General features: G+C 43.6%; 1 protein-coding gene across 1 annotated transcript in view; it reads left to right on the top strand.

Annotated features, from left to right (window-relative positions):
* The window catches only part of LOC113894310, a 60,693-nt gene that overhangs the window by 9,984 nt on the left and 28,823 nt on the right, over window positions 1-21,886 (top strand). The window contains exons 4-7 of the mRNA XM_027544556.1: window positions 4,846-4,994; window positions 7,976-8,116; window positions 8,534-8,679; window positions 14,692-14,784. Of these exons, the coding sequence (XP_027400357.1) occupies window positions 4,846-4,994; window positions 7,976-8,116; window positions 8,534-8,679; window positions 14,692-14,784 (529 nt within the window). The remainder of the gene's footprint in view (window positions 1-4,845; window positions 4,995-7,975; window positions 8,117-8,533; window positions 8,680-14,691; window positions 14,785-21,886) is intronic.

Raw genomic sequence — 21,886 nt, 5'->3', positions numbered from 1 at the left:
GATTTGGCAGTGATTTCTTAGATATACACTAAAAGCACAAGCAACACACACACACACTCATTAAGTGAATCGGACCTCGTAAAAATGAAAAACTTCTGTGCTTCAAAGGACACAATCAACCGAGTGAAAAGGGAGAAAATAATTGCAAAGCATATATGTGGTAAGGGGTTAATATCCAGAATATATAAAGAACTCATATAACTCAGCAACAAGAAATAAGCAAACTGATTTTAAAATGGTCAAGGGCTTGAACAGACATTCTCTGAAGAAGATACACAAATGACCAAGAAGCACCTGAAAAGATTTTGAACACCATCAATCATTCAATTCAGTTCAGTCGCTCAGTTGTGTCCAACTCTTTGTGACTCCATGAATTGCAGCACGCCAGATCTCCCTGTCCATCACCAAATCCCAGAGTTCACTCAGACTCACGTCCATTGAGTCGGTGATGCCATCCAGCCATCTCATCTTCTGTCATCCCCTTCTCCTCCTGCCCCCAATCCCTCCCAGCATCAGGGTCTTTTCCAGTGAGTCAACTCTTCACATGAGGTAGCCAAAGTATTGGAGTTTCAGCCTCAGCATCAGTCCTTCCAATGAACACCCAGGACTAATCTCCTTTAGGATGGACTGGTTGGATCTCCTTGCAGTCCAAGGGACTCTCAAGAGTCTTCTCCAAACCACACTTCAAAAGCATCAATTCTCTGGCGCTCAGCTTTCTTCACAGTCCAACTTTCACATCCATACATGAACACTGGAAAAACCATAGCCTTGACTAGACGGACCTTTGTTGGCAAAGGAATGTCTCTGCTTTTCAATATGTTATCTAGGTTGGTCATAACTTTCCTTCCAAGGAGTTTTAATTTTATGGCTGCAATCACCATCTGCAGTGATTTTGGAGCCCAAAAAATAAAGTCTGACACTGTTTCCACTGTTTCCCTATTCTCTATTTGCCATGAAGTGATGGGACCAGATACCATGATCTTAGTTTTCTGAATGTTGAGTTTTAAGCCAACTTTTTCACTCTCCTCTTTCACTTTCATCAAGAGGCTCTTCAGTTCTTCTTTGCTTTCTGCCATAGGGTGGTGTCATCTGCATATCTGAGGTTATTGATATTTCTCCCGGCAATCTTCATTCCAGCTTGTGTTTCTTCCAGTCCAGCGTTTCTCATGATGTACTCTGCATAGAAGTTAAATAAACAGGGTGACAATATACAGCCTTGACATACTCCTTTTCCTATTTGGAACCAGTCTGTTGTTCCATGTCCAATTCTAACTGTTGCTTCCTGACCTGCATACGGGTTTCTCAAGAGGCAGGTCAGGTGGTCTGGTATTCCCATCTCTTTCAGAATTTTCCACAGTTTATTGTGATCCACACAGTCAAAGGCTTTGGCATAGTCAATAAAGCAGACATAGATGTTTTTCTGGAACTCTCTTGCTTTTTCGATGATCCAGCGGATGTTGGCAATTTGATCTCTGGTTCCTCTGCCTTTCCTAAAACCAGCTTGAACATCTGGAAGTTCATGGTTCACATATTGCTGAAGCCTGGCTTGGAGAATTTTGAGCATTACTCTACTAGCATGTGAGATGAGTGCAACTGTGCGATAGTTTGAGCATTCTTTGGCATTGCCTTTCTTTGGGATTGGAATGAAAACTGACCTTTTCCAGTCCTCTGGCCACTGCTGAGTTTTCCAAATTTGCTGGCACATTGAGTGCAGCATTTTCACAGCATCATCTTCCAGGATTTGAAATAGCTCAACTGGAATTCCATCACCTCCACTAGCTTTGTTCGTAGTGATGCTTTCTAAGGCCCACTTGACTTCACATTCCAGGATGTCTGGTTCTAGGTAAGTGATCACACCATCGTGATTATCTTGGTTGTGAAAATCTTTTGGGGGGCCACTATCAATCATTAGAGAAATGCAAATCAAAACCACCATGAGATACCACCCCATGTTAACTAAGATGGTTACTATTCAAAAAAGCAGAAAATAAAGTGTTGATGAGGATGCAGAGAAATTGGAACCCTTGTGCGCTATTGGTGGAAATGTAAAATGGTGCCACTATGGAAAATAGTATGGTGGCTCCTCCAAACATTAAAAATAGAGAACTGCTATATCATCCAGCAATTCCACTTCTGAGTACATACCCAAGAGAATTGAAAGAAGGGTCTCAAAGAGATATTTATACATTCATGTTCATACCAGCATTATTCACAATAGCCATAGATGGAAGCAAACCGAGTATCTACTGACAGACCAATGGGTAAACAAAATATGGTATATACATACAGTCGGATATTCAGTTCAGTTCAGGCGCTCAGTCGTGTCCGACTCTTTGTGACCCCATGAATCACAGCACGCCAGGCCTCCCTGTCCATCACCAATTCCCAGAGTTCACTCAGACTCACGTCCATCGAGTCAGTGATGCCATCCAGCCATCTCATCCTCTGTCGTCCCCTTCTCCTCCTGCCTCCAATCCCTCCCAGCATCAGAGTCTTTTCCAATGAGTCAACTCTTCGAATGAGGTGGCCAAAGGACTGGAATTTCAGCTTTAGCATCATTCCTTCCAAAGAAATCCCAGGGCTGATCTCCTTCAGAATGGACTGGTTGGCTCTCCTTGCAGTCCAGGTGACTCTCAAGAGTCTTCTCCAACACCACAGTTCAAAAGCATCAATTCTTCGGTGCTCAGCCTTCTTCACAGTCCAACTCTCACATCCATACATGACCACAGGAAAAACCATAGCCTTGACTAGACAGACCTTTGTTGGCAAAGTAATGTCTCTGCTTTTGAATATGCTATCTAGGTTGGACATAACTTGAAGGAAATTCTGACACATGCTACAACATGGATGAACCTTGAAGTGAGTGAAATAAGTCAGAAACAAAAGGATAGTGTATATGAGGTACCTAGAGTAGTCAAATTCATAGAGCAGACAGTAGAATTGGCAGTTGCCAGGGGCTGGGGGCTGAGGACAATGGGAGCGTTTGTTGAATGGGTACAGAGGTTCAGTTTTGACCAATGGAAAACATTCAGGAGAGGAATGGTGATGGGGCTTGCACAACAGTGTGAATACACTTAAAGCCACAGAGATGTACACTTAAAAGTTATTAAAATGGTAAATTTTATATGTTTTTGACTTTAATTTTAAAATGAATCTTTAAAAAGGTATTTTAAATATATAAACAGAATTTTTAATTTTTTTTTATTCAGAGGCTCAGTCAGGTACTCAGTTCATTCAAATTGGAAAGAGAATGCTATTCATGCATGTTAAAAGTGATCCTTAACAGTTCCTTAAAATGTAGCCCTCTTGGTAATCTACAGGCTTCTCTGGTGGCTCAGATGGTAAAGGATCTGCCTACAATGCAGGAGATTTCTGAGTTTGATCCCTGAGTGGGGAAGATACCCTGGAGAAGAGAATGCCTACCCATTTCAGTATTCTTGCCTGGAGAATCCCATGGACAGAGGAGCCTGGTGGGCTATAGTCCATGGGGTCACAAAGAATCGAACACAGCTGAGCAACTAACACTTTTACTTTTTCACTTTCTCGGTCAGCTGAAGGCTGCTGAGAAATTCTATCAGACGGCCGTGGTCTTGCCCACAGCAGGGCGGGTAACCCTGCAAACCACTGGTTGAGATCTTTAGGACCTGGTCCAGAGTTTATTTTGCACAGACCAACGTTAACATCAGCAGGGATGTGCCACATGGCCTCCTCTGTCAGAAATACAGCTTGAGAAATCTGATCCAGCACTCAAACTAGACTTTCTCTCATTAAAGAAGCCTCAGGCACCAGCTCTGTAGTTAAGATTGCAAGGGCTTTTTTATTCTCAACCAAGCTGTAATTTGGAATCCTGTCTCTGACCCACATGTCATTACCTCACAAAACCCTACATCCTCCAAACCCTACCAAAGTCACTTTCAGGCTTAAATTCTGTACTGAGGGAATCCTCAGGTCATGGTGATTCTAATTGCTAAAAAGGCAGCTTTCGTGTTTTTTTAGCTTTAAATACTTTTTCCTATCAGGTTGGAATTTCACTGTCATTGGGATCCTTTGTTACAGCAAGAAATGACCTTGCCTTAGACTTGTGCTTATATTGTGCTACCGTATATTTTCTCTCATCATAAAGCTTGATGTTTCCTGAACAATTCTTCAATGAGTCTTCATTTTATCTTTTATTTTAAATTTTTATTTATTTTGCCATGCCAAGCAGCTGTGGGATCTTAGTCCCCTAACCAGGGATCGAAACCTGGCCCTTGGCAGTGAAAGCATGGAGTCCTAACCACTGGACAGCCAGGGAATTCCTAGTGAGTCTTCATTTTAAAGGGAAATTATTTTGTTTTTGTGCCACTTTCTCTTTGGGTAACTAGAAAGTTATCTTAGAGGCCAAAATGTTGAATAATTAACATAAGTGACTTTGAAGTAATTTATAAAAACACAGATCATATTCAACCATGCTGCTGCTGCTGCTGCTAAGTCACGTCAGTCATGTCTGACTCTGTGTGACCCCATAGACGGCAGCCCACCAGGCTCCCCCATCCCTGGGATTCTCCAGGCAAGAACACTGGAGTGGGTTGCCATTTCCTTCTCCAATGCATGAAAGTGAAACGTGAAAGTAAAGTTGCTCAGTCGTGTCCAACTCTTAGCGACCCCATGGACTGTAGCCTATGAGGCTCCTCCATCCATGGGATTTCCCAGGCAAGAGTACAGGAGTGGGGTGCCATTGCCTTCTCCGATATTCAACCATAGTAGTGTTTAAAAGTTAAATGAAGAATAAACTCGAATATAAAAAACCAAACACAGATCATGTTTGTTTTCATTGTGTCTGCACTTTTAACCTTGCATTCTCAGGCTTTGCTTCTAGAATCGAAGGGGCACACCCGCTGCCCGTTTACCACCCTGGAACTCATTGACTGCAAGATGGATCCATGGTCTCTGGGGAGGCTTGGGCAGGCTTTGCATCTCAGCAGTCTGCATGTTCTTGTCCTCGACTACTGCAGGTAAGGCTGGAATGCAGATCCTTCAAAGTTCCCCATGCCTACGCCCGCCCCCGCTGGCAGCTGGGGGAGGCAAAGGCAGGGGAGGGAAATATCCTAGTTCCTTGTGTCTAATCAAGTCATTGCTGCAAAGGACACCCTAAAACTTCCTTAGAGTTCATGTTCCTAGTAAATGTTAGGGTTCTCAAAAAGAGTCTCTAGTCATTTGTTTATTCTTTTAACAAACATTTGTCGAAGGCTAGTTTGTCCAAGGCATGGTGCTTGTTGCTAAGGAAGATATAAGTGTACTTAAGGCACTGCCACTGTCCAAGGGAGTCCTCAGTGTACAGAGGGAGGAGACACGCTCTTGATTATGTAAAGCACAAGGCGGAAAGTCTGAATATCACAAAAGTTGTTGATATACATTTTAGCAGTAGTTTGGATAAGGGGAATTGCAGTTCCATAGACATGGTCAGTGTTCACTAGGAAAGAAGGTGGGAGGAAAGGTATGGTGCCAGACAAGAGCAGAGCAAGTCCTTCAGAGGGCTGGGCTCCGAGTGGTCAGGGGAGGTCAAAGTCAATAATACTAATAATGACAATATTTGCTAATGGTTATTACTGCGTGCCAAGCACAGGACGTGGATTTTCTCATTACAGTAGATATGTATCAATATATACCATTACATAGAGATGTATGATTATAATGATAGATATGTACCGTTTCTAACCCTTGACTATAGGTAAGGAAAAACTCAGGGGGATTAACTGGCTTGTTCAAGGCCATTTGGTTCTTAGGGATGGAGACTAGATGTGAATTCAGGTGTCTGATTCAGAGTCCACCTTTAATCAATGATACTAGACTGCTGGGGTCTTAATTTACAATCCATAAAAGATTTCAAACTGCTTATGTGATCTGGGGTTGGTCGTGCCACCTCTCTGATCTATGAGCTGATCTCTTCCATTTCCCAAGTCTATGATTCTATGACTCTTGCCACGGAGCCAGGTGGTGCCCTGTACTCAAAAGGCCAGTGGGCTGTGAAGTCATGCCTGAGAAGTGGTAGCTCAGTGACACAAAGACCCCACTAAAGGACTGGGATCTTATTAGGGCCCTGGTGGTGACAGAGAACAAGTCCATCAGCACAACTGGGGAAAGTCAATATTCTGTGGAGATTCTCCGCGTTTCTGAAATGCTGGGAGGAGCCTTATGCTGTTACTTCAGTCATGTCTGACTCTGTGTGAACCTACAGACTGAAGCCTGCCAAGGCTTCTCTGTCCGTGGGATTCTCCAGGCAAGAATACAGGAGTGGGCTACCATGCCCTCCTCCAGGGGACCTTCCTGACCCAGGGATCAAACCTGCATCTCTTATGTCTCCTGCATTGTAGGCGGATTCTTTACCGCTGAGCCACCAGGAGCCTTAGGGTCTCTTAATTCAGGGCAGCAGAAGGACAGGGTCCTCGGGACACCGTGCAGTGATTCAGGAGCAGCCACAGAGTTCCCCAAATGGACCAAGTAGAACCAACCCCACTGCTAGGAGACCCTCTAGACTCCAGTTGCTGTGCTGTACCCAGAGACCTGCACTGCGGGGAAGAAAGAAGGAATTCCCGTCTTTAAGAAACGGCTTGTTTTAATTGTCAGTGGAAATACTGCTGCTGCTGACACCTAGAGCTGTCAGGGTTGGGTAGCTGGGAGTCTGCACTGAGACCTCAACATGGACAGATTGCAGGTCACTGCCCTCTGGGGACTGGAGCTCTGTCCTCAGCGTTTTCCCTGATAGACTATGAAGTCCTGCAGGCAGGACACCCCTCTTTCTCATACACAGCTGCATCCCCTCAGCCACTGTGGTCCTCAATAATTACTTGTTGAATACATTTATAAATTTTAAAGTTATTTCTGTCAGTACTGTTCACTTCATTTTTTAAATTTTTATTTATTTTTATTCTTGGCTGTGCTAGGTCTTCGTTTCTTTTGTGAGGGCTGTCTCTAGTTGTGGAGAGCAGGGGCTACTCTTCATTGATGGGCATGGGCTTCTCATTACAGTGGCTGCAGAGCATGGGTTCTGGGCGTGTGGGCTTCACTAGTTGTGGTACACAGGATTAGTTATTCTGTGGCATGTAGGATCTTTCTGGACCAGGGATCGAACCTGTGTCCCCTGCATTGGCAGGTGGATTCTTATCCACTGTGCCACCAGGGAGTATATATGAGTTTAGTCATTCAGTCGTGTCTGACTCTTTGTGATCCCATGGACTGTAGCCTGCCAGGCTCCTCTGTCCATGGGATACTCCAGGCAAGAATACTGGAGTGGGTCGCCATGCTCTCCACCAGGGGGTCTTCCCAGCCCAGGGATCCAACCCAGGTCTCCCGTGTTGCAGGCAGATTCTTAACCATCTGAGCCACCTGGGAAGCCCTGTGCCACCAGGCAAGTTCTCATTTTTTTTTAAAGTTCAAGCCTTGACTCTGCAAATTCCCCAAACATGTTGCTGGGCCTCAGTTTCTTGACCTAATCCCTACCTACCCACAGAGGCTGTTGCTGGCATGAATGAGATGATGGGTGTGATTTCACTTTGAAACTCTAGGGATTGTGCAGATTAGGGCAAGAGGACCTCAGGGCCAAGGAGGGCTGAGAGGTTTAACTTTCCTGAACCTGCTGTGGACATGGCGTAAGAGGATTCTCCTTACAGAGTCCTGGTACCAATGAGTCTTCCCAGACTACCAACTGGGCCACCTCTCTCGTCTTCAGGATTCACAACTTGCTCTCCATCTGCTCCCTTGAATGGGTACTTCAAACAGTTCTCTGCTCTCTTTGCCCAGGAGGCAGACTCCGGGTCCCCTTTCCTCCACAGGCAGGCTGCCCACCTCATTCATCCCAGCCGACCCCCACAGGCAGCCCTAGCCCTGGAAGCCTAAACTGAGACCAGCAGAAGTGCTGCTCACTGCCTTGGAAGTACTTAACATTAATAATCCAATGGGTAGCATAAATTTTAAAGTTCCTATCCTTTCTTTTTAGATTTACACATGAAGAAATTGAGAGTATTCTCTCAGGCCTGGAGAACAACCAAAGGCTTCAGAGCCTCAGTCTGCGCTACTGTGGTCTGGGGCCACAGAATGGACCGAGGCTGGGCTCCATCGTATGCCACAGTGCCATTCGGTGAGAGGGTCCCCTGCTCCCCGCCACCCCCGCCCCGTCACATCTTGGCACTGTTGCGTCTTGAGTTATATAAACACTTACTTACAGAGCCTGCTAACCCATGAGTTCTTAGATTTTTTATTACGTTTCTCATCATGTTTTCCTCCTCTAGTTATTTTGTTTCTCTTTTCTTAATTATAATAGAAAGATCCTTTAGTTATATTTGAGAATCAAGGGTGTTGTGCTAAATGCCTGTTTTGGCCGGCTGATGCAGTTACTAGGTCTATTTTTTATGACATGGCCTATTATTATTTATTATGATTATTTATGTATTATTTTGTAACTAGGCCTATTATTTTATGAGTTGAAGACCTTAAATCTAAATTTGACAGAGGGGAAAAAATATCTAATGAATAGTGTATTTCGCCCCTTCCCCAGTGAGCTGCACCTCGGTGGCAATTACTTGCAATGTTCTGGAGCTCTGGGTCTCCTCAGACCCCTGGCAGAGTATGCAGAGATGCAGGGGAAAGACCAACTGGCCATTTCCCCACCAGACACCAGGAACCCCCCTCCGCTGCTCCAAGGTAAGCTGTGGGAAACTTGGTCCTAGGCTCATTCACTAAGTCGCTAAGTCGCTGCAGTCGTGTCCGACTCTGCCCGACCCCACAGGCGGCAGCCCACCAGGCTCCCCCGTCCCTGGGATTCTCCTAGGCTCACTGGGGCCGCCTAAAAGACGGAACCTTTGTTTTGCAATTAAAGGTGACCTTCCCAGTGATTCAAGGAGATTCTTCTTCCTGAGAATGTGTAGGGACAGAATAACAGGTCCCCAAAGATGTCTTTGTCCTAATCTTCAGATCCTGTGACTATCTTTGCTCACATGGCAAAAAGATCATTGTAAGAAGGAGGCAGGCAGTTAGAGTCAGAGAGAAGGAAGTGTTAGAATAGAAGGAGAGGTTGGAGTGACGTGAGGTAGTGTTCATAAGCCATGGTGGCCTGTAGGAGCTAGAAGGGACAAGGAAACAAGTTCTTTTCAGAGCCTCCAAAAGGAATGCGGGTCCACTGACACCTTGACTTTTGCCTATAGGAGCCCTTTTGGACTCTGACCCCCAGAGCTGTAAAATGATATACGTGTACTATTTTAAGCCACTAAGTTTGTGGTCTCTGTTACAACTGCTTTGGTTCCTGATAAGAGCTCTCTTCCTGGCCAGCTGATGGCCCCCCTCTTGCTTTGTCCTCACAGGGTCTTTCCTAGGTATGTGAAGGCAGACAGAGCAAGCTCTCTGGTTTCTGACAAGAACACTAATCTTGGGCTTCCTTGGTGGCCCAGTGGTTAAGAATCCACCTGCCAATGCGGGAGACATGGAAAGATTCCACATGCTGCAGGGCAACTGAGCCCATGAGCTGCAATTAATGAAGCCCGTGTGCTCTAGAGTCCATGCTCCATAACAAGAGAAGCAACCACGATGAGAAGCCAAAGCATTGCAACCAGAGAGTAGCCCCCGCTCTCTGCAACTAGAGAAGACCTGTGCACAAACCCAGTCCATGGAGTTCTCCAGGCCAGAATACTGGAGTGGGTAGCCTTTCCCTTCTCCAGGGATCTTCCCAACCCAGGGATCAAGCTCAGGTCTTCCGCATTGCAGGCAGATTCTTTACCAGCTAAGCCAGAGGGAAGAACACTGAAGACCCAGCACAGCCAAAAATAGAGAGACCCCAGAGTTCCCTTACTGTTTCACCTTGTGGGATTATAGCAAGAAGACAGCCATCTGTGAACCAGGATGCAGGCTCTCACCAGACACTGAATCTGCTGGTACCTGGATCTTGGACTTGCCAACCTCTTCTGAACTGTGAAAAATAATTATTGTTTATAAGCCACCCAGTCTATGATGTTTTGTTATAACAGCCCAAACACATTAAGACAAAGAGTACACACAAACTTCCCAGTAGCAACATTTGTGGGAATGTGGATGGTTTCTTAAAATGTCCAGATTCTCACCTTTCATAATGACCCAGTACCTGTGGTTGGTATCATTGGTCACAATCATCATTCTACTTTGTGAAAGAAAGGCACACCTGTCCCCCATCAAGTATCTGAGCAGAGTATCTCCCCTAGGGTTCAGAAACAAAGAGATAGTTCAAAATATGAGTGTGTTTAAAAAAAAAATGAATGACTCTAATAACTCAGCAATAAATCATGTTTTACAGGTCACATGGCTTCGAATTTTTGCTTTTAACAAAATTGAAGGAGGAATTAAGTTATAAATAGATCATTAAAAAAATTTTTTAATAAAAAAAATAAAATAAAATTTTGTGTTGCCATGATGATGCCTGGTTCCACCTAAACTTAACTTTTCTCAAACCTTGAACTAACCAGTGCATTTTTCTCATGGAAATGTTTTTCTTAAACTATGTTAATGAACTATGTGTTTACCCTAGATTCTGTCTTTCTTTAAACTGGTTCCAGTTCCGGTTAGCCTAAGACTCAGAAATGACATTACAAACCAGTATGTTTTACTCATGCAAATGTTATCTTAAGCCATGTTAATGAGACTACGTCTTTGCTTGGAAAACTGCCTTTCTTCAAGATTCATGTCAATTGTTTTATGATCCAGGACAACTCACCTTGTGCCAGTGTTATCTCAAAATATATGTTGAGGTGAGGGGCCTGGTGCCAGTCTCTGAGTTCTCAGATATTTCCTTTCTCTAATTAGCAGCCTGCTAGTAGGTATATAACTTCCTACTAAAGACTAGCAGGAGGGTACTACTTCTGCCCCCTTTTGATGTCTATGTTGGAAGCTTTCTCTATCTCTTTTATACTTTAATAAAACTTTATTACACACACACACACACTTTTTTTTTTGGTCAATCACTATATAGTTTTTAGCCCATAACTCAGGAGTTCAAGGGCTTCCCTGATGGCTCAGCAGGTAAAGAATTCCCCTGCAATGCAGGAGACACAGGGGATGCGGGTTCCATCCCTTGGTTGAGAAGATCACCTGGTGGAGGGAAATGGCAACCCACTCCAGTATGCTTGCCTGAAAAACCCTGTGGACAGAGGAGCCTGATGGGCTACAGTCCATGGGGTTGCAAAGAGTCAGAAATGACTGAGCGATTGGCACACACACAAGAGTTCAAAGAATTGAATAATACTGCTGTGATAAAACTCCTGGGATTTATTTGAATTTTAGATGCTGCTGCTAAGTCACTTCAGTCGTGTCCGACTCTGTGCAACCCCATAAGCGGCAGCCCACCAGGCTCCCCCGTCCCTGGGATTCTCCAGGCAAGAGTACTGGAGTGGGGTGCCATTAATTAATTATAAGTATGTTCCATGCAATGTTTGGGATACACTTAAAATGATTATTCTTTGTTTATCTGACATTCAAATTGAACTGGGTATCCTGTATTTGGAGGACAAGAGAGAGTAAACCTGCTGAAGCTATTATCCCATTCCCATCCATATGAATAAGATTTCTCAGCAGTTACGACTATAGCAATAAAAAAGAGAAAAAGCACTGATGCTGAAGTCTGCTTCATTTTAGCAGTGATATTCTTTAATAAATACATGAATTAATTATAAAAATAAATAAAACAGCACCATCCATCTCTTTGGGAGAGGTGGTCAATAAAATTTTATTTTTCTATTTAATTAGGATTTATCAAAATATATAAACTATATTGTATTTATCAATTGCATATGTCTAATCATTGAGTAATAACTACAGAAGACTGTTTAATACTTTTGAGGCTTATGATCGCAACAAATTTTTAAAATTTAAATACTTGTAAGTGAAGCATTTTTTTTTACAGAGAAGTATTATAGGATGACCCATAAATGACTTTCAAATATAAAATTCTATAGAGTTATTAAAATGAAAATACTAGTAAAAACACAGGAAAAAAGGGAATCATGTAAAGTGATTCAGTTACATATACATATATAACTTTTTTCAGATTTTTTTCCCTTATAGGTCATTACAAAATATTTATTATAGTTTCCTATACTATACAAGAGGTCCTTGTTGGTTATCTATTTTATATATAGCAGTGTGTATATCAAGGAAGGCAATGGCACCCACTCCAGTACTCTTGCCTGTAAAATCCCATGGATGGGGGAGCCTAGTAGGCTGCAGTCCATTGGATCGCTAAGAGTTGGACACGACTGAGCGACTTCACTTTCACTTTTCCCTTTCATGCATTGGAGAAGGAAATGGCACCCCACTCCAGTGTTCTTGCCTGGAGAATCCCAGGGATGGGGGAGCCTGGTGGGCTGCCGTCTATGGGGTCGCACAGAGTCGGACACGACGGAAGCAACTTAGCAGCAGCAGCAGCAGCAGTGTGTATATGTTAATCCCAAACTCCTAATTTATCCCTCTCCTCACCCTAGATTTTATTTTTAAATGTCAATATTTTCTATATGTTAGAAATGTCATCCTTTGAAATTTTAAAACTTATGATGAACAAGTGTAGATACCAAACTAAAAAGTTACAAGATTGTTTATAACTTTTCCATTTCCTTCTAGGATGTTATTGAAGGCAAAAATGTCTTGAGGCCAATGCTTCATAAGGCCCAAATGTTTGATTTCCTTTCCTGCTCTGTGAGCTACTTGAGGCTCCTGGTAGCTTCTTGCCAGAGGTGGGCACAGAAGCTTTCTGCTGCCGACCACCAAGGAGGCATGAATGCCTCACTATCCAATGACAAGTTTGCTTTCTTAATTACTTGTTATAATGTATAAAATGCAATTTTGGGAATAACGCTCCTTCCTTCCTTTATCATATGTATGTGTGTGTGTGTTTACCTGTGTCTTTTCTTACACACATGTTAGAGCATAAAACAAAGATCCCTGCCCCGAGGAGAGGGCTGGGAACACAGTGTGCTTGTGTACGTGTGTGTGTGTGAGTGGTGGGGGGAGTCAGACAACTTTTAAAAAGCATAACAAATATATACCAGCTATAGTTTACTATAAGATGATAACTGCTGTGGAAAAAAGGAAAAAACAATCAAGGTATGTAAGTTTGGGAACCTGGGGAAGGAAAAAATGGTTGGGGTGTGATTTTATTTTATTTTTATCCTCAAATACAAATAGCTTTATAGTTTGCTAATACACACACACACACACACACACACACACATGGTCAGGTGCAAATATAGCAATACGGAAAATTCTTAGAAGTAGAATTATAGGGCCAAAAGGCATGTGAATTTAGTGACTTTATTTTTATCTTAGCATTTATTTATTTGGCTATGTTGGGTCTTGGTTGCAGAACTCAGGATCTTTGTTGTGTGATCTTTCATTGTTGCACATAGGCTTCAGAGTGCATGGGCTCAGTAGTTGTAACACAGGAGCTTAGTTAACCCCTGGCATGTGGGATCTTAGTTTCCTCACCAGGAATCGAACCGGCATCACCTGCGTTGCAAGGCAGATTCTTAACCCCTGGACCACCAGGGAAGTCCCTAGAGTGACTTTAAATAGATGGTTGAGTATAGGCTTCCTTGAAGAGGTGGCATTTGTGCACAGACACAGGAGGGGAGGGATCAAGCCTGCAGATAAATGAGGAGTGTTCCAGGAACACCCCAAGGCCTGCACACAAGGAGCAGCGGGTGCCTGGGCAGTCCCGGGGCCAGGAGTCACGTGCCTTCCTTGTTAGTTAGGAAAGCACAGAGGAATCAGGACTGAGTCGGGACTTAGGTTTGAGAAGGACCACTCAGTCTGTGTGGCAAACAGACTCAGTGTGGGTGGGGGGCACAGAGACCTTCTGGGAGGCTGTTGTCACTCGGATGAGCAGTGGTGGTGAGAGGTGAGAGGGTTCCACCCAGGTGAGACGAGACGGCAGCAGAGGACACTCTACATCTACACTGCTTCCTGGTCGATGGGATGTGGGGTGTGAGAGAGAGGGAAAGAGGGTCCAGAGCGACCCTAGTGTGATAATATATCAGAATGTATACTTATTTATTTTATAATTTTACCTATTTATTTATTTTTATTTTTGACTGCGCCAGGTCTCTGCTGCTGCATGTAGGCTTTCTCTAGTTGCAGCAAGCAGTGGTTACTCTCTAGTTGCAATGGTGGCTTCTCTTGAGAAGTTGTGGAGCTCTAGGGTGCTCAGGCTCAGTAGTTGCAGTGCATGGGCTTAGTTTCTCCAAGGCATGTGGAATCTTTCTGGACCAGGAATCGAACCTGTGTCCCTGGCTTTGGAAAGTGGATTCTTAACTACTGGGCCACTAGGGTTGTCTCCAATATATATATTTAAATGTGCCAAAAATGTTTTCTTCTCTGCTACATTCTTACTAATTCCTGAGAATGGAGCCACTGGTATAGAGGGCAACTGTGGAACTGAAAGAAGGGTTTACACACGGACCTCAGGTTGGTTCTTCAGGTGCTGCCTGGCTGCATGCTTTCTTCAAGCCTTTGAGGGGAGAAACATGAAAAAGACAAGACAGAAGTGAAGTCAGTGGGTCAGATAATTCTTTTTTATGAGAAATACCTCTGCCCAAAGTATACATAAAATGAAGGCAATAAATGATATTAGAGAGTGTCAAAAATCCATGCATGCAACTTTGAATTATTATTTTTTTTAACCTTTTAATTTTTTTCATACAGCCAGACAGAGAGGAAGTTCACCTCTGAACCAGATTGCAGAGTCATCCAGGGCTGTAACAGTGAAACATACCTCAGGGAAGAAGAGAAAAAAAGGTATTTTTGGTTATTTAAACTGTTCCTCTTACTTCATTCATCTTGTAAATCACTTCCTCCTTTCATAGCCTGTGTGTAATTACTAAAGTAATTACCCGAAACAGAGAGAAAAACTCAAGTGCAGAAAAAGACTCAGTGTCTGATGGCTTCATATAAACCTAGTACTGACCAGCTTAGCCATACCCACGGGAACTATAACCACCAGAGGAATATGACTCTGCCACATTCAACAAGTCCAAAAAAAAAAAAAAATTACAGGAACACTCTGCAATAAACAGAAGGCCTGATAAATTCAGCTTGGAAACTCTTTTCCTCTGGTCATTCCTTAGAGGTAGAAATGGAGCATATACCTTGAGAAAACCACAATCCAAAAAGACACATGCACCCCAATGTTTATTGCAATGCTATTTGCAATAGCCAGGACACAGAAGCAACCTAGATGTCCATCGACAGATGAATGGATAAAGAGGCTGTCATACATATATACAATGGAATATTACTCGGCCATAAAAAGGAACAAATTTGAGTCAGTTGTAGTGAGGTGGATGAACCTAGAGCCTTTTATCCAGAGTGAAGTAAGTCAGAAAGAGAAAAGCAAATATTGTATATTAACACACACGCACACACACATGTATGTGGAATCTAGAAAAACAGTCTGCTGGACATGGCAGGGGAAGGCGTGGATAGGGCAAATTGAGAGTAGCATCGACATATATACACTGCCATGTGAAGGCTAGACAACTAGCAGGAAGCTGCTGATTAACACAGGGAGCCCAGCCTGGCACTCTGTGACGACCTAGAGGGATGGGATGAGGGGAGGAGGGAGACTCAAGAGAGAGGGAACGTATGTAAAATCATGACTGATTCGAATTGCTGCACATCAGAGACCATCACAACATTGTAAAGCAATTATGCTCCAGTTTAAAAAAGGTAGAAACAGGGTAATTTAGAGGGAATTTTAAGAAGTCACCAGCTCCATAACCTCTGAGCAAGATTAAACTAAGAGAGAAGCTGTCCAAGTATTAAAGGTTTGCACTAAATGGTAGGGAACCAGGATTCCATTCCCAGTACTCGCCCTGATGGTCTCAGCCTCCTGTTTTGCAAGTCAAGGACTTGTGCTCACAGCTTCCTAAATTCCACTCTAGCTTTAACATTTTGAAGTTACGAAGAGACAGCACAAGATGATTGATCACTGGATGTGTCATGAGCAGTCTTTGGGAAATTCCTCGTGGAGGCTAGCCTAACTTTCTGTTATTCTGTTTTAGTCCACTTTTTTTTTGTTTTGTAATTTGTGGTAGTAGGCCCTTATAATGAAGCTTTTCACCCTTTGGCTTTCTCGTCCCCAATTTTAATCTGTTCTTACGTGGTCTTTTTTCTGTCCTTGAATTATTCTTGTTTCTTTTCTGTGAAATCTCACTGAATTTGAAAAAAATATAATTTAGTGATCTAAAAAAGCCAGATGAAAAGGTAAAGTGAGAACATTTATCAGGCCCTGGCTGTTGTCTGATGTGAATAGTCTTTCTGCTGAATAGTGACTCAACAGTCCTATCCCCTCAGATGTCATCCAGCCCAGTGTAAGGACTGTCCTCTGTACGGCAACCTGGCTTGGACACACTGATCCTCCTCATCCCCAGAGGAACCCCAGCCAACTCCTCTGAGAGCATTTTTGGTTGAAAATATTCCCAAATGGCAACTGTCTAAAACAAACGATAACCTAGTATGGTGCTCTTCCTCCTCCTCTTCCTCCTTCCTCTTTCCCCCTTTAGTAGATTTTCCAAAATCCACTAGCACTATTTAAAAAAAATTTTTAATTAAAAAACAATGCAGGACTTCCCTGGCAGCTCACAGGGGTAAAGAATCCACCTGCCGATACAGGAGACATGGGTTCAATCCCTGATGCAGGAAGATCCCATATTCGGAGAAAGAACTAAACCTGTGCACCACAGCTACTGAGCCTGTGCTTTGGAGCCCGGGAACCACAACTGAAGCCCTCGCGTTCTATGGCCCGTGCTCAGCGACAAGAGAAGCTCCGGCAATGAGAAGCCCACGCGCTGAAACTAGGGAGTAGCCCCCGCTCACCACAACTAGAGAAAAGTCCATACAGCAGGGATGAAGACTCAGCACAGACATAAATAAATACATTAAAAAAAAAAAAAAAAGGCAATGCAAGCCACAAGCCTATAATCTTAGCTGGAACAAGAGTACATGGGAGGGTAGACATGGCAAGAGGGGTGCGTCACATTAAGGAGGATTGCATGCCAGGCCAAAAGTTTGGACTTAATCCAATAGACAATGGGAGCATTAAAGTCTTTTGTCTCCCAAGGAATTCTGTGCCTGGAATCAATAGAAACCACTTTGTATCTAATATTTATTTACTTTGTAGCCTCTTGTCAAAGTAGAGCATTTTCATGCTATCCAGACTTCACAAAGCAAATTAAAAAACAGCTTCCTATACTGGATAGTTACTTTCACAGTCATAAGGTGTTTATTTGTCTGAGGATGAGGTTGGTCTTTGGTAGAAGAGTTCTACATGTTTCAAAATAAGATTCAGATAGAGCTGATTTACATCAACCTCCTGGGTGAGGAGTCCAGATGGTTTCCATTTGGTCCCAATTGGAAACAGCCAAACTATTTTTATGCTCGCCCCTTTGTGGACAAGAGGCTTTTGGTCTGCTGCTTGGAAAGTTGAACTCTACTATACCCCTATTCAGAAGCCTGACACCCTTTCTATTCCTTCCAAATGAATTACAGGAACTTGACAACATCAGCACTCACGTGGGTGAGGTCTGGCTTGGCCTACCTTAGTCACACGCTTGTCAGGTCCATAAGGAGCCAGAGGATGGATGAACACTGAAAATCACTGAGAGGTCCTCAGAAATAGTCATCTGCAGATAAGACAGCTCCCTGTGCCCCATTCAGCTTGACTTGTCATGTCACCTCAAGGCCCTCCAAGTTCAGAAGACCCAGCAAGGACTTAGGAGTGCTCTGTCCCCTGGGTCTGCTCCATTTCCCAGCCCAAGCCCCACACCATAGTTTCCAGGATTGTCCTAACTCTCAAGGATTTAGAACTGGGAGCCCCAAACATATGGCTTAGATGTGTTCAGAGAGCAAAATCTGACACATGCTCAGTCCCCAAGCTTGCATGTGCTTTCAATTGTATCCGATTCTTTGCACCCCTGTGGACTGAAGCCTACCAGGCTCCTCTATCCATGAAATTTTCCAGGCAAGAATACTGGAGTAGGTTGCCATTTTCTATTCCAGACAGACCGTTGCTACAGTACTAAAGTCACTCAGGTGGCAAATTCACTTCCCCAAATAAACTATTCGTGTTTATATCATTGCCACAGACCATAGGAATGCTAGTGGCTTTAAGGAATGCAAGGGTCAAGTTCAAAAGTCAAGATGTAATCTTCAAAACAGCTTTATTAGTTCCAAGTCAGGAAATTACTGGTTATAATCCAGAAATTGTTTTACTCAAGATTTTATCCTGAGTGATAGCTAGACAATGGAATCTTTGTGGACAGGTTCCAAGGTCCAAGGTGTGAATCACCCAACACTAATTACACTTTGCTTCCTTAAGTCCTGCAATCAATAGGATTTATATTCTGGCTGATAAACCTCTGGTAATCACACAGAAAATCGCACATGCTCCTTGCTGATGGAAATAAGCTGTTTTAATAAGTTTAAAAAGACAAAAGCCAACTTCAAGAAGAAGGTCCTACCGGGACCTGGCATCCACAGATGAACACTGAGTAATGGTTCGCATTCTGATGCCCACCGGAATGAGTGATACCCATCTGTTGGTCTCAGAAGAGGCTAGATGGGAATTTCTGGCTCCATAAAAATTTACACTTGATCTTTGGATGTGGGCTCATATGGGAAACAGCTCTCTCTGGAAGGAATGGGGCTTCCCAGGTGGGGCTAGTGGTAAAGAACCTGCCTGCCAATGCAGGAGGAGAAAGAGACACAGGTTTGATCCCTGGGTGGGGAAGATGCCCTGGAGGAGGGCATGGAAGCCCACTCTAGTATTCTTGCCTGGATAATTCCACAGACAGAGGAGCCTGGCAGGCTACAGTCCACAGGGTCACAAAGAGTCGGACACAGCTGAAGCGATTTAGCACAGCACAGCACAGCAGCTGGAAGGAATGAGAAGAGGTTCATCAGCTGTGAAAGAGAGAGCATTCTAGGCAAAGGGAAGGGAAGTGAAGTGAAGTGGAGTCGCTCAGTCGTGTCCGACTCTTTGCGACCCCATGGACTGTAACCTACCAGGCTTCTCCATCCATGAGATTTTCCAGGCAAGAGTACTTGAGTGGGTTGCTATTTCCTTCTCCAAGGCAAAGGGAACCAGGTGAGAAAAGGCTCGGGGTGAAGGTGCCTGGAGTGTTCAGCATCTGGAAAGTGTGACATTCACTGCAGAGTGATTATGGGGAGAGGGCTGGAGGCCAGTGGACACATATGGCCAAAAGCCACAAATGTTGTTAAGGAACAGGACTTTCTTCTGTGTGCAGAGGGGGAGCCATGATGCATTTGGAACAAGACAGTGACATAATAAGAGCTGGATTTTTAAAAAGAACCTCCAGCAGCTTTGCAGCACTTGTTTTAGAGATGGACATCAGGACAATGGGAGACTAGTTTAGAGGTTTTTACAGATCAGGCAAAAGAAGATAGAGGGCAGAACTGAGACTGCAGTGATGGAAATATAGAGTCTAGATATATTTAGGAAGGAGAATTGACAGGACCTAGTGAGGGTGGTAAGAAAGGTTCTGAAATCAGGAATAGCTGGGGAATCTCAGAGATTAATTGAAGAGAAAATGGGAGGAAGCTCAAGGTAGGGCAAGTCTACATTGGATCTGTGGTATGGCTCCCTGGTGAGGCATGCAGTTGTCAGAAACATGTATCTGATCCTCAGGGAGGCACTGGCAGAAGTGGGGACATTTTATACCTGGAGGTTCTCCATCAGGTTGGACCCATCCCAGGATTTCAATGACACACAATCCAGAAATGAAGCTGGAAAGTTAGGCAGTAATATTTGCTGTGCACTACATGACTCTGCAATCTTTATTCCACCGTGCTTCCCAGTCAGTCTTCACAGTGCATTTAGGATATGAGTGCATGTGTGTGTTCCAAGTCACTTCGGCTGTGTCTCTTTGCAACCCTATGGACTGTAGCCCGCCAGGCTCCTCTGTCCATGGGATTCTCCAGGAAGAATACCGGAGTGGGTTGTCATGCCCTCCTCTAAGGGATCTTCCTGACCCAGGGATCGAACCTACGTCTCTATGTCTCCTGCATTGGCAGGCAGGTTCTTTACCACTAGTGCCAACTGGGAAGCCCAGGATATGAGTATTATGATCTATATGTCAGCATTGGGGACATTTAGGTTCAGAGAAGTTAAGTGACTTTCTGGGGAGTCACGCAGCATTTTTCAGAGAGGTTTCAAACCTGGAGATTCTTCTCATTTCAGTACACCATTCTGTCGCAGGCACAGCAGGCATTGCTATTCCACTACTAAGGTCTCTGAGACAGAGGAGGGTCAATTAAAGTGCTCATTGTTGGTGAGCTTGTTTTTGTTTAAAGAAGTGTAAGATTAGGTAAAACTAGGCTGGAGTGAATACAGCTGGGGTGGATCAAGTATTACCAGGAGCTGAGCATGGACTCACTCTTACTCCAAGAAATTTGTTTCCCATTCAAAGAAGAGAATTTGATTCTGCTTGAAATTTAGTTAGGGTCTTGGAGCAGGAAGTCCCCTGACCTAAGGCAGCATTAGCCTTCCTACCCTCTAACAGGGCATGTGGGACTCCCTAGAGGTCTAAATTCTGGAGAGTGCCTTGGACTAGCACTTTCTAAACTGGTTATTTTTCATGGGCCCAGATGACATTATTACCTCTCTTACCAGTTGGAGTGAGATTTGGATTGTTTTATCCATGGGAATGCAAGCTGGACCAGGACAATAACAAGCTGGGGAGCCTCCTTCCTCTCCAGTTGCACACGTTAATGCCACGCTGGCTCAGTGCAGGATGATGACTGACTGAGACCATTTTGTTTCTTTCCTTGCAAAGCTGAGCAGCTGCACAGGAATTTGGCCTTTGGCCTTGGCCTCCTTGGCCTCATGCTTCCTCACTGCTGCTTTCTGGCATGCTAGGAGGGGGCAAACAGAAATGAGTGCCACCTGCAATCAGTATCCACATTGTTAATCATTCTGGGTAGTCAACTTCTCAAAGGCATTTGTATTTGTGAAGAGATGTCAAAAACAGAAAAATCATACTTTCTTCATGTTCATGAGTTGTGTGTCTCAAGGCATTATTAACTATACCAGGCTTGGAAATACAATGAATGGTGAGATAAAATTTTCTACAACATGATTACACTTATTCATTGATTCACTCATTTATTCAAGAAACAGTTATTAAATACCTATGGTGTGCCAGATGCTGTGCTAGGACATTGGTACTGTTATATAATTCATAACGGCTGTCATTAGCTATCATTCTCATACCCTGAATGTAAGGACAAATGAGGGGTGGACCAGTTAGGCTTATCTTCAGTAAAACTAAAGGATAGGCTAGTTGTCATCCCTCCAACTATGTCTTGAAGGAAAATAAATCCTATTTCCTTTAGTAACTCAGCAGATTACATTTATATCCAAATAAACCAATTGGATCTTTTCTAAAAGCATGCTTTTATTTTTAAATTGGCAAGCTAGAATGATCCAATGTCCAGATTTGTCATGTTTCCCTAAAAAGTCAGTTATCTTTCATGACTTGAAAACATACCCTGAGTTATCATCCACTCTCGTCTCTTCTTCGCTCATCCCACACACTAGGTAATGTACTCCCTCAGCTTCATGAGGGCAGGAAGTTCTGTCTCTTTTGCTCCCTGTTAAATTCCCAGCAGCTAGAACTGTGGCTGGCCCATAATAAGAGCTCAAAAATATTTGTTGAATGCTGAATGAATTCAAGAACAGAAGAGTCCCATCCAGCCCTGGGGTTAGATTCTCAAGTCAGTACCTCAGGCAAAATTAGTATGAGCTTTTTTTTTTTTTTTCTGGATGCACAGCTTGTGGGATCTTAGTTCCTGACTAGGAATTGAACCCCAGGCCATGGCA

This window comes from Bos indicus x Bos taurus, chromosome 1 (assembly GCF_003369695.1).
Source record: "Bos indicus x Bos taurus breed Angus x Brahman F1 hybrid chromosome 1, Bos_hybrid_MaternalHap_v2.0, whole genome shotgun sequence".
NCBI lineage: Eukaryota > Metazoa > Chordata > Mammalia > Artiodactyla > Bovidae > Bos > Bos indicus x Bos taurus.
The sequence above is the reverse complement of the archived record's forward strand: the minus strand, read 5'-3'. Positions and strand labels throughout refer to the sequence as shown.